This window comes from Dermacentor albipictus, chromosome 2 (genome assembly GCF_038994185.2).
Source record: "Dermacentor albipictus isolate Rhodes 1998 colony chromosome 2, USDA_Dalb.pri_finalv2, whole genome shotgun sequence".
NCBI lineage: Eukaryota > Metazoa > Arthropoda > Arachnida > Ixodida > Ixodidae > Dermacentor > Dermacentor albipictus.
Window position 1 is genome coordinate 59,507,677 of NC_091822.1, and position 13,665 is coordinate 59,521,341.

Consider the following 13,665-nt stretch of genomic DNA (forward strand, 5'->3'; position numbering starts at 1 on the left):
CTCCGTACTTATGGAAAGTATGTTTGCTTCGGGTACCGGGACATCATGGGTTACACTTGAATGAAATGGCCGATTCACTCGCACGAGCATCCCTCAACGGCGCTGTTATATCTGTTTTGCCGACATCAGCTTATGCCACCGCGGCTAGGTACTGAAATTTCGCTATATCTCAAAACTCCGCAACATGCATGCTAACACTGTCTTCTGATTTCCACCATCTTCGCTTCCCATGGAATAATAATTGGTGTCCTTGAAGACAATTGGAAGTTTCGTTTGCAAAATTGAAATGTAGTATACCTGCTCTAAATTTTTACTTACAGAGGTCTGGTCTCGATATGTCCCCTCTATGTTCTTATTGCAGTGCACCTGCAACTATCGATCATTATTTTATCTCCTGCCGCTGCTTTCTAAGACAAAGAAAACTATTAGTACACTCATTCACCAAACTTGGGCTATCGCTAACCTCGCCAACCATTCTTTCTTTTGGTGCGACCTCACTGCGATACAGCCGCAGGGATGCATGTCTTGCAATTTACAATTTTATTAGAGACACAAAAAGAGTACCGTGCTGAATTTCTAAAATTATCAATATTTTCTATTCTTTCATTTATTTACATTACCTTATTTTAATAAAATTCTTAAGAATATTTTTATCACAAGTCTAAAAAACAGTTTTAGTTCCACCCTCCACTATTTAAGTCTAGTTTGGCTTTACTTCTAAGCATACGAAAGACCGCCTGCTTCTTGGCAATTCCCCATAGTGGATATGCGCCACTAACTGGGACACAAGACACGACACAAAAAAGAGAAGAAGAGGTCCCTGCGCGATCGTTATTCAGTTTTCCTGCAATTAAACTTCCCTGCCCTGTTTTATCAGTTCAGCTGCTTGTGAATCGTAGCAAATATTTACAATGGCGTGACAATGACTATATCACAAAACCTGCATGACGACGATGACCTGACGAGGATGGAATGACGAGAGTAGGATGACGAAACTGCAGTGACGATGATGTCACGATCAGGAACGACGACATGCAACGCCAAAATTGGTGTGACAACGACGGCGGGACACTTGCATGATGGTGCTGAAGTGATGGCGGTTATGAAACTACAGCGTGACGACCACGGCTTGACCACATTCTTGTGACGACAATGACGTGATACGACGGCAGGACGACAGCCGGGTGGCAAAGCTGGAAGGAGTACGATGTAATGACCACACTGGTATCACGACCCCGAACACATGGCAATTAGCACAAGCCATTAAGAACCTTTGACCACTGGGTCAGAGTACGAGGACTGTTAGAAAAGTATCTGACCTTTGGCCGAAGAAAAAAAACTCGCCTAACTGGTGAGTTGGAAACCTAATCACCCTCAATGAAGTCTCCTTGTGACTCCACACATTGCTCCCAGGGGTGCTGCTATTGTTGGAAGCATTCCGAGAAGGCCCCTTTCGGAATTGAGCTTAGCTCAGCTGTCGTTGCAGCCATAATGTCCTCTCTAGTCTGAAAGCGCGCTCCTATCAACGGCCTCTTGATTTTGAGAAACAGCCAGAAGTCGCAGGGGGCCATATCAGGAGAGTAAGGAGCCTGTTGAACCACATGAGTCTGGTTTTTCACGAGAAAAGGTCTGAATCAAGTAGAAGGAATGCGCAGGAATATTGTCGTGATGGATGCGCCAATTTACTGTTGACCACAACTCCGGTCTCTTACTCCGCACATGATCACGTAGGTGACGGAGGACATCCCTGTAGTACTCTTTGATGATTGTTTTACCCTGTGGTGCGTGCTCGTCGTGTACCACACCGCGAGAGTCAAAGAAAGCAGTCACCACCAATTTGACGTTGCTGGCTATTTGGCGGGCCTCCCTTGGTCTTGGTGACGTGGAAGGCTTCCACTGTGACGACTGGGATTTGGTTTCGGGGTCGCACCCGTACATCCAAGACTCGTCGCCAGTGATTATGGTGTTCATGAAATCGGGGTCACTGGTTGTGGTATCCAGCATGTCCTGTGAGACTTCAACACGAAGTTGCAACACAAAGTCGCAGGAAAAATATCTCATTTTATTGCACTCCTCTATCCACGGCGCAATTGCTGCTCTTCTTTCACCTCGGACCTTCCTGCGGAAAGCTATTGATACAGTTCGTAGTAATGATAGTGTAGGCGGGGGAGCTTTTATTGTGGATAACTTCCTTTTTGGTCCTACTTCTTTCCCACGCAACCACTAGAAGCCAAAAAGCGGCTCCAATTGCGTTGAGAACGCCACAAATCACGAACAGCCAGTCATAGGCACCTACTCTGTCCCTGAAGTGCCCTGGAAAAAGAAAAAGACATGATCACGTTATCAAGTTTTCTTGCAAAATAAACATGATAAAATGGAAGTATTGCTAGTGCAGAAGCTGCAAAAATAAAATTGTTGATTAAACGAAAGTTCCCAAACAACGCAAGCATCGGCCAGAATTATCTCGCTAACAACAAAACTGTGTACAAGAGTCTCCCAAAAGGTAAGTTTACCTTAATTCTTATAACGTGCATGGACGTCAGACACAAACCTATGCTTTTATTTCAAGATAGAATTACGTACAGACTATTTTTCAGGTACCGACCATCTTTTTTTTTTTGTCGTAGCACACCGCTAGGTTTTGTACGCCACTGTGCTGCTAATATTTTGGCTAAAACCTCCGCCACCTCTGTCACATCACTAAGAAAACGTTGACCTGCTAGAACAAAAATCCATTTTAGCGAAGCATGGAAGATACATTATCCGAGAAAGTATGCGGTAACGCGGCATTGCACAAACGTTTTAATTGAAGGCATGATTGCACGATCCTAAACAATACATGTCTGCCATGATACGGTCACCCGCCGAATGCGAATTGTATGACGCAATTTAGTTCTTGCACTCCTGCAATGGAATACTGGCTGTGATCTACTCGCATTTGTGTGAATTGCATGGACCAGACTTCACGAGTGGTCAGGCGATCGTCCAGCAAAAAGGGTATGATGCAAAGTGTATGATAAAGACCACACTGGTTTGCTGTCCACTTTTAGGGCAGAATCACTCACAGAATATATGGGACAAGCAATTCTTAAAACTCGAGGCTTCACAAATTCTCAAGATTCCTCTTAGTTTTCAGATATCAGAAGATCAGAGTACATCTCTATACGGTATCATCACCACTGCTTGGAGGACAACGTATTATAGATTATCCTCTCGATCACTGTAGTACTTAAGGGTTTCAGTCACCGCAGCTACATTGCGATGACATGAGTATACAGTGTTTAGCGTAGCACTTCGACAAATTCTGAGCAAATGATGCTTTACTGTTTTAGAAAGGTGTCGCCGTCAGTACTGTACGAGACTACCTCCTTCTGATGTCATACAAAAAGCGTTTCGGGTAAAAGTTCGCGATGTAAGCTGACCACATTGAATGTCAAGTTAGCGCTATAGTTAAAGGTATTGCGGCACCATTATTAGTATACATTCACTACACCCTTCAGCACGTTTATTTTTTTCACTTCTGTTGCTCTTTAGTACAAGAACATTGGTCCGCGGTATTCATTACCGTAAAGTAAAGAAGTGTTACGCACAGCCCCCCAAACGAAGGTCATAACAACCAACCAAGCCACGAAGTCTTCACTCCTTGACTTGTCCACTTCGCTTGCCTTTAGCTGAATTCGGAGGTCAGCTAACACGTTGCGACTTGTACTTAAGGGTTTCCTTTTATTCGCATTCTAGAATTTAGGTCGGCAGACAGTACAGATGTGTGGCGAGCATTTTATTTTGCTTTCTTTCCAGACTGCCAATGATGTCTGCTAATTTTCGACTTCATGTATATGTATAGAAGTCATACGTTTACGCTAAGGCAATAATGCAAAGGCACAATTAGAAGGAACACATGCCCCGCAACATACTAGCGATAACATAAATTCTGTTCTGCTCTACTATTGATTATCTTTCGTTTAAACCCGTTTGGGAACAGCACAAAGTAGTTGAACAAGTAGTACGTTGATCAGACATAGACGAGTTGAAAACGTTAAACTTTTCACCCAGATTATGCGCAACTCAACACCAGGAAGGTCGTTTAAAGGATGGCACTGTGACAATGCCTTCCGGGCGCCACAAGAGAGGGATACGGCCGCATCTATGGAGCCCGTACCTTTACAATGCAACGCCATACTACAACATCAGAGGTTGCACAGACGACAATACCCACCTCCACACAAGACCCTCTCACGTGAAGACGCCGTAACATGGCGACAATTACAAACCAATACATGCCCCCATTCAAGCAGACTACACGCGATACATCCTACACTATACTCATACAAATGTCCCCTTTGTAACGACTACGCCTCGCTATATCAAACCACATGGGCGTGCGCCAACGTCAAGGCAGCCCCGCAAATACCCAACCCCGCACCCGAGAAATGGGACGCCGTGCTGGCTAGTTCGGACCCTCGTAACCAGCAAGAACTCGTGCGGCGGGCCCAGGAGACAGCAAGAGCCGCAGGAGCCCTGGACTAAGGGCGCCTTCCGCTCAAGCAGAAAGACACTTGCTTCTCCTTTCTTTATTTAATAAATATTTTTCTCCTCCTCCTCCTAAGCTTCTAAACTTTGTGTAGTCCCTTCTATTAGGCAACTTTCACGCAGAGAAAATCAGCTCATCTCTTACCACTCATTGCGGCGTAAAGAACATGATCATCGCAAGTAAAACTGCCCCGACACAGGAAAATATACCGAATAGTGAGCTTTTCACTGGAAATGTATATTGTTCCTCTTTAGGCTTTGAGAAGACGACAGGGAACAAAGCTTATCACTGTGAAGCGGTTGCTCTGTGAAGTGAGAAGCCGACAAACGGCACCCAACTTATCTGATATCAATGGTTCCCAATGCCCATAACATACGAGGAGCACCCGAATTTAGGTTCTAACAAAGGCCGCTATGGTGTAAATGTAAACACACCAGACAAAGCAGAAATAAGCTCGTGACTATCTTTGTAAAAGGAAACCACGTGAACCATCCTAAAGAGAAAATAAGAAAGAAAGAAAAGCAACAGGAACGTTCCGTGCAGCATATCATGCACAGACGAAAGAGGAGCACTGCATGCAGAGAAAGCATGCAGTGCTCCTGTTTCACGCAGTCACGCAGTCACGTATCATGTGTGAATGGAATCCTAGAATTCTAATGTAATAAATTTGAAACTCCTGAGAATAAAACGGGAACAAACCAATGCATAGCAGGCAATAATACATGAATATCCATTGACATAAACGGCCTTCTACTGTCCGAACATTTCTCTGCATTGTCATTGAATTTTCTAGGCATAATTGCGAGGTTTGCTTCTTGGTAAGCAATCCCTAGACGTGACCTATAGTTTCTATCTGAAATTATGCATGCCAAGAATGCTTCCTCAATCCTGGTGGTCTTCCTTAATGCTAAAGGTTGAAGTTATTTGTTATTTTATGCGAAGCATATTATGAGGGCTCAACCCAGCTCCTCAGGCGCGGCGGTGACCATGAAATCACGTGACACCGTGACGTCACGACAGAGGAGAAGTGGCTTTGGCTCAACTCTTGCAAGACGGGCTGGGTGGGAATCGAACCAGGGTCTCCGGAGTGTGGGACGGAGACGCTACCACTGAGCCACGAGTACAACGCTTCAAAGCGGTACAAAAGCGCCTCTAGTGAATGCGGTGTTGCCTTAGAAACGCGCTGTTTCTAAGGCGTGCGTCTCTTGCTCAGGCGCACATTTCGTTGCCGCGCCGAACGCTGCTTTGCTCGACGCTCACCGCGTCCAATGCGGGGCGCGTAGTCGCTGCCCTGTAGCCCATTGTCTTACACCCCTTGGCGGGTCGACGGGAACGCTGTCGCGTTCCACTCTTGAAGGCGAAGAAGTAATGCATGAGTTGTTTCTTCGTCTAGCCGAACCAAATATAGCCAAGCAACAGCAGTTCACCAGGCTAAACAGTGGTTCAACAACTAAAATAAAGGCTAGTATGCTTCGCATCCTGGGCTTAACCTTACCTAAGCCACAGCCATTTTTTTCTTTTGCGTTCAAGTGCCGAAAGGCACATTTGTACTCTATGTGCTGCCTGAGCGCACTCCGCATTAGAACGCAAATAATGTGAGTGGTAAATTCGTGGCGAGAGTAACACAAGTAAGTCTCACCTATCAAACACGGCTTCACAAATGATAGCATCCCGGCTGACGCGACGACGATGCCGAAGGATAATGACATCTTCTTGTGTCCGAAGTAAGACGCCAGGGTCACCGGAAAAACTACAATTCCAGCGCCGATGGTGAAGGCTATGAGAAGGGCCACGGTGAAAATAAGTCCTTGAGAGCGTAGCAAAGGAAGAACGAGAAACACCACGGCCTCGCCAGCTAATGTGAGCACGAGAGCCGTCTTGATATTCAGCAGGCCACGGTCGGCTGCCGCCGGCAACGTGAGCCGCCCGAGGATCTCGGCGATTGCTCCCGCCGACATCGCGGTAACGGCAGTGGACAGCGCTACTCCTCGATCACAGGCGAAGTCGACAAAAAGCGATATGTAGCACTCATATGCAAAGCAGTAAGCGTTAAAGCTGTATATGATGAGGTAGAACACGGGGCTTTTAAACACCGTCAGTGCATGGCGTAGTTCTTTGGTTCCACTGTCTCCGATGGCTTTCGATGGAAATTGAGCAGCGAGTTGGTTCTTGCCTCTGGAAGCTTTCCTCCAAGCAGGGGTGCGGGGGAATAGGCTAAATGCAAGCCCGTTCATGGTGACGGCGCCGAAGATCAGAAGAGCACCACGTAGGCCATAGGCGGCGGTGAGGTACTCCAGAAGTTTGGGAAATACGAAAAGGCCAGCGGTGATGCCAGTGAAGTTGACGCCCATCGCGAGGCCCTTGTTCTTGACAAAGTGCTCGCTTATAATGGTAGGGGCCACTATGAACACCATGCCGGCTCCTATTGCTGTTACCGTGGAGAGATGATAAGGAAAATACGTATTAGGTGATTTGATGCCCAATTGAGCACCGACGTCGCGCGACGTATTATGTGTAAAGACATGGTACACTCAGATTCCATACCAACAACCTATAATAAATTCTACAATAAGAGATTGTGCAGATATTTGCAGGGTCTTCGAAAATGATTTGAGTCCCCGTACACTGTACCCTGATAAATGTAACATCGAAATTTTGATAATTATTCGAAACTAACCTAACTAAGTTTGCGCTAAGATTCCTCACGAGCTGGTCATGCGTTACTCTGATACCGCGTTACGCACACAACAGTTGTCGTGCAGTAATAACAAATCATCTTCGTGTTTCCCTGCACGAAAAGAAAAAAAAACCAATTCGTGCCAAATGATAATGACCTATTAGTTTTCAGCGTTTCGTTAGGCAAGCAACCGGCCGTTAAAGCTTCAGAGAGGCTTAAAATAACAGCACTGAGTAACGAATATTAGAAACGTTTTCTGCACAAAGGGCTCCTGAAATATGTTAAATGCACAAGCAAGGGCTTCCGCAATAGCTATAACAACAATAGCTCGTTCCCGTACTACGTAATCTCGTCGAAAATATATGTATCTCCTCCCCACGGATAGACAACTGTAGTCTCAGAGGTTGAGAACCGAAAGTACGTCTCCGCATTTGGCAGTATGGAGTGGCCTTTGACTTTTTGCGGGAGTCTCTGTGCCGCAACGTCGCATCGCTTCAATGTTTTTTGACGCACCCAATTCACTTGTGCCATCATTATACGTAGATAAATGTGCCTTACCGTGTATTACGCCTAGTGTTACCGTCATAAATGCGATAGTCGTGGCAAAAAAGCTGAGAATTGCGCCGGCTGCTGAAATCGCTGCTCCTGCGATAATTACTGGACGAGCGTTGAATCTGTGAGCCAGCGGCCCCCCAATGAAACCTGAAAGAAAACGTCATGAGCTACGCGTACGGTTGACACTTTTCGTGGCACTATATATATGTACGCTGCCCCAGCTAACTTTTTGCCAGGGTTTAAAAGTATGCGAATACCATGCAGTTGGACAGAACCTAGATAATGTTTGCCGTCGCTTGGAAATACCTAAATTATTTTTTCTTAGCGCATAATTAGATACTTAGTCGTAATGAGTAATCAACTCCGTAATGATTGTAATTAGTTGAAAATGTCAATGATAATATTGTGGAGCAGCATGAAAAACTCCCGATACAACTTTCTGTTGCTCGATACGTGCTACATAAAAGTGTTTTTGTCTGCGTCATGAAGCCTGCAAATACACTCAAAATTGCGGCCCGACTGGCCGCTTGAAACACTTTGCGTGTATTCGCGGGCTTCTGTCACGCTCGGAAAAACGCTATTATGTAGCACGTATCGAGCAACAGAAAGCTGTATCGGAAGTTTTTCATGTTGCTCTACAATTTTTGCAATGACACTTTTTATGTAATTAGAATATTTGAGAAGCTGATTATTTATGAAAACTAGATATTTAAATAGGCCGAATGAAAAAATAATCGGTATGTATCCAAGCGACGGCGAACAACGTTACCTTGGTTCTTTCCAGCTACATGGCCTTTGCATATACTTAATGTTTGGTTCATGTTACGTGGACACCTTGTAAATATCTGTACATCATAACGAAATGCATACGACATGTACGGCGGGATCTCTTGCAGGAAATAGAAGCCACACAAAATCAGCCTAAATATATATATATATATATATATATATATATATATATATATATATATATATAAACCCACATATAAACCACATAATAAACCCACAATAAACCCACATATGCTACCTGAAGGCATCAATGATGCCTTCAGGTAGCATATGTGGGTTTATTGACCAGTTGCCTTCACCCGAAAAGATCACGTTCTCGTGGCGCCTGCGGCAAAAAAGACGTTCCACGTCTTTTTTGCCGCAGGCGCTCCCAGGGTTCTACTAGTACACATAAACACTAAGGCACTAACACTCCCAGGGTTCTACTAGTACACATAAATACCGAAGAAAGTGGATGGGGAAACGCCGCCGCGGTAGCTCAATTGGTAGAGCATCGCACGCGACATGCGAAGGTTGTGGGTTCGGTTCCCACCTGCGGCAAGTTGTTTTTTTCATCCACTTTAATTTCCATTAATCTATCATTACTTTATTTCATTTATTAAGCACATGCGATTTCCCCTATGTTGTACTTGGTGTCAGTGTTTGTTGGCTTCTCATTATATGACTAATAATTATCGGGTCCCTCGGTTAACCCCCTTTCTTCTCGTTTATTACATAACGAGGGTCTCGAATCCGGCATCATTGATGCCTTCAGGTAGCATATGTGGGTTTATTGACCAGTTGCCTTCACCCGAAAAGATCACGTTCTCGTGACGCCTGCGGCAAAAGACGTTCCACGTCCGCCGCCAAGGTCTGTGAGTGGGGGCGCTGGCTAACACTCCCAGGGTTCTACTAGTACACATAAATACCGAAGAAAGTGGATGGGGAAACGCCGCCGCGGTAGCTCAATTGGTAGAGCATCGCACGCGACATGCGAAGGCTGTGGGTTCGGTTCCCACCTGCGGCAAGTTGTTTTTTTCATCCACTTTAATTTCCATTTATCTATCATTACTTTATTTCATTTATTAAGCACATGCGATTTCCCCTATGTTGTACTTGGTGTCAGTGTTTGTTGGCTTCTCATTATATGACTAATAATTATCGGGTCCCTCGGTTAACCCCCTTCCTTCTCGTTTATTACATAACGAGGGTCTCGAATCCGGCATCATTGATGCCTTCAGGTAGCATATGTGGGTTTATTGACCAGTTGCCTTCACCCGAAAAGATCACGTTCTCGTGACGCCTGCGGCAAAAAAGATGTTCCACGTCCACCGCCAAGGTCTGTGAGTGGGGGCGCTGGCTAACACTCCCAGGGTTCTACTAGTACACATAAATACCGAAGAAAGTGGATGGGGAAACGCCGCCGCGGTAGCTCAATTGGTAGAGCATCGCACGCGACATGCGAAGGCTGTGGGTTCGGTTCCCACCTGCGGCAAGTTGTTTTTATGCGAAGCATATTACGAGGGCTCAACCCAGCTCCTCAGGCGCGGCGGTGACCATGAAATCACGTGACACCGTGACGTCACGACAGAGGAGAAGTGGCTTTGGCTCAACTCTTGCAAGACGGGCTGGGTGGGAATCGAACCAGGGTCTCCGGAGTGTGGGACGGAGACGCTACCACTGAGCCACGAGTACTTTTTTTTTTCTTTATTTCCAGACAATCAACAAATACATTAATACATACTGCTCCCACCATCTGACAATATTCACTTTCCCACCGCTGCGCTTGAAGCTTGCGGTTTAGATTACAAAACTTTCATTTTGGCAAGGGCATCCATCAATGACATCAGATCATCGTCATACGCTAACTTCTGAAAAGCTTCCCGCAGTTTACTGATATTCTCAGCAAAATACGAGTTTACTGTTCTCACATTTATATCACAATTCCTTACAGCCATGCGGTTTCTCCAGATACTGTGAAGGCCGAGAAGAAAGAACATGTCATAAGGTATACTGTCTTGCTCTGTGGATAGGTAACGGATACCATGAGCTGTTAACGGCAATTCTTTTTTAATAGTTCTTTGCATAATATCCCAAAAGAAGACCGCACTCCAACAGTCCAGAAAAACGTGTTCTATAGTTTCTGGTTTCTTGCAAATCAAACAGTTAGTACCCCATGGTAAATAGTCCCCTCTTTCTTCTAGCCACGTTTTTACAGGCAAGGTATTAGTATGTAGTTTAAAAAAGAATGTTTTCACTCCCCCTGGTACAATCATTCGCTTCACACGTTTTAGGACATCTTTCCCTTGGCCTTCGCGGTACATTAATCGATATAATGGTTCTGGGAACATAATATCTATTAAATCCGAGCTTATCCGCTTACGACTGACTGTAGCCAAATATTCTATGGAAAAGTGGTGGTGTAAAAATCTAAATGCTACGACCACCTCACGTAAAAATTTACTCGTTGCGTAACACCCACCCTCCCTCATCGAGACAACAAAGTTAGGTAAGGCATTGCTCAATCGGACTTGAATAACTGTTCGTAAGAAAGGATTTGTCGTGTCTCGTAAGAACAAAAATCTAGAAATCAGTTGCTTTAAGTATAAATTTGGTAATGACAAGCCCCCCTGACCCAACTTGCGAAACAAGTTGTTCCTGCTTGTTCTTTCATATTCAGACTGCCACACAAAAACAGCAAATACTCTATGGAATTTCTTGAAGTTGAATCGGGAACAACTCAGGACTTGCATGAGATACCACAGCTTGCTCACCAAGAAGATTCTGCAGATAGCCGCACGTGCAAATATAGAGAGGTCACGTCCAGCCCACGTATCAGTTTGAGCTTTTAATTCCTGCACTTTGCCATTCCATAAGTCTTTAGTGTCTCGATGTGTGCCTAATGGTACACCAAGATAAATCCCAGGCGTGAGCTTCCACTGCATACCTTCAAAAACACGCGGCGTTGTTTGCCACCGGCCGTGCCACACGCCGACACACTTATCCAGGTTTATATTGCTGTCCGTCATGTCACAAAACTCACGCATAATTGTCATGGTAGCTCGAACACTCTCCTTATCTTCACAGAAAACAACAACATCATCAGCGTAAGCTAATAAACGTACCTCACATCCTTCTAGGCTGAATCCTCGCACATCCGGACTATCAATAATTCTTTTACAGAGAGCCTCTAGATATATTGCGAACAAAAGAGGTGACAGGGGGCACCCCTGACGAACAGAGGAACGCACTTCAATCCTTTCAGTTAGCTTATGGTTTACAATGAGGTTAGTTGTACAATTACTGTATGCCATTTTAACTCCCTCTGTTATCCGTGATCCAACACCGACATAGCCAAGAATTGTAAACAGGAGATTGTGACATACTCTGTCAAACGCCTTTTCTAGATCAATTTGTAACATAGCGACTTTCCTAAAATCTGCATCACATGTTTCAAGAATGCTGCGAGCCACATGGATATTAGTAAATATAGACCTCCCTCTTATCCCGCAGGTCTGATGCGGTCCTACTAAAGCACCAATAACCCCTTGTAGTCTCCGCGCAAATATCTTCATTAAAACTTTATAATCTACGTTTGTCAGCGTAATTGGCCTGTAGCCTGTTACTTTGTTAAGTTTATTTGCGTCATCGCTTTTTGGTATCAAGACTGTATACGCCCTTTTAAAGGACGGTGGCAAACGACCTTTTTGATACGCCTCCATAAAAACACGCTCTAATAAGATGGCTATCTTCGAGCAAAAGGCTTTGTAAAAAACTGCTGTTAGGCCATCAGGTCCTGGCGATTTTCCAGGGTTAAGGTCTTCAATGGCCGTTTCGATCTCCTTTACTGTGATATCTTCGGATAATCTATCTGTTTCTTCGGCGTCTAACCTAGGTAGAGTGGTTAGAAAATGGCTTTCGTACCCAGCCTTGCTCGGTATTCTACACTTGAAGAGCTCCCTGTAATATTCCGTAAACGCATAATTAATTTCTTCGGCATCTCTAGATATTTTCCCTTTGTATTTAATCTCAACTATTTCGTTTCTCCTCGCATACTTTTTCTCAGTTCCCAATGCACGCTTTGTTGGCATTTCATCAGCCAAGATCTTTCCCATTCGTGCGCGAATAAGTGCGCCACGGTATTTTTCCGTGTCGATAGCCTCAATTTTATTCTTTATTTCCCTTATTTCTTCCAGAAATGTGCCTGGCGCTGCAGTTTCGGCATCCACAAATTCCTGAAGCATTTTTTTAAGGTTATTTTCCTCTTGGCGCTCTTTAAAACGTATTTCTACTGCTCGCTCTATGGCATTCATTTTTACGACTTCTTTAAATCGCTCCCATCGCTCACCCCATCCTTTTTCACAGTCATTATTTGCTTTGGCAATTTCTGTGCGTACACTTTCTAGAAATTGGTCGTCCTTTAAGAGTTTCGCGTTTAATTTCCATGTTTCCCATTTCATTCCAGGTTTTGCGGTGATCTTTTTCCCTATCGTGAAGGCTACTAAACAATGGTCGCTAAATGTTATGTTCAGCACCTTGTAGTCATCGCACATTGTGGCGATTTCTTGCGAAAGATAAGCTCTGTCTAACCTTGCATGGCTATTGCCTTGAAAATGAGTATAATGCCGATTATTGCCTCCTTTCGCGTAATGTGCAATGTCTTCCAACAGAGCTCTTCCAATGGCCCCCCTCAGAAAGACAACGCTCTTATCAGCCCAGTATCCATCACTCGAACGATCGTCCGAGCTCAAAACGCAATTGAAATCTCCTAACACTATCAAACATCTGTCTGTATTCAGATAATGCGATATTTCTTGAAAGAAACTTAGCCGGTCATTCACTTTCGTTGGTGCATACACACATAATATTCGGTATTTTATGTTGCAATATACAAAATTGCACAGCACGAATCGACCACTCTGACAACTTAGAACTGTTTCCTCAACTATACCCAAACCTTTCTTAATAAACATACAGCATCCGGCCGTTGTGCCAACAGCATGACTAACGCATACAGTATAGCGGTCACTAAACTGTGCAACCATACTATCAGTCTGACTCTCACTCTCTATTTTAGTCTCTTGAATCGCCAATATATCTAAATCTTCTTCCAACATTACGCGTCGGAGCTGAC

The 13,665-nt window shown here is 44.5% G+C and overlaps 1 protein-coding gene across 2 annotated transcripts in view; it reads right to left on the reverse strand.

The window, feature by feature from the left end:
- Positions 1-2,104: 2,104 nt before the first annotated feature.
- The window catches only part of LOC139055942 (monocarboxylate transporter 13-like), a 34,992-nt gene continuing 23,431 nt past the window's right edge, over positions 2,105-13,665 (reverse strand). For both annotated transcript variants that reach the window (XM_070533623.1, XM_070533622.1), the window contains 3 exons: positions 7,767-7,910; positions 6,171-6,959; positions 2,105-2,313 (listed from right to left, as the gene is read on the reverse strand). In XM_070533623.1, coding sequence (XP_070389724.1) covers positions 2,105-2,313; positions 6,171-6,959; positions 7,767-7,910 — 1,142 coding nt within the window. The remainder of the gene's footprint in view (positions 2,314-6,170; positions 6,960-7,766; positions 7,911-13,665) is intronic.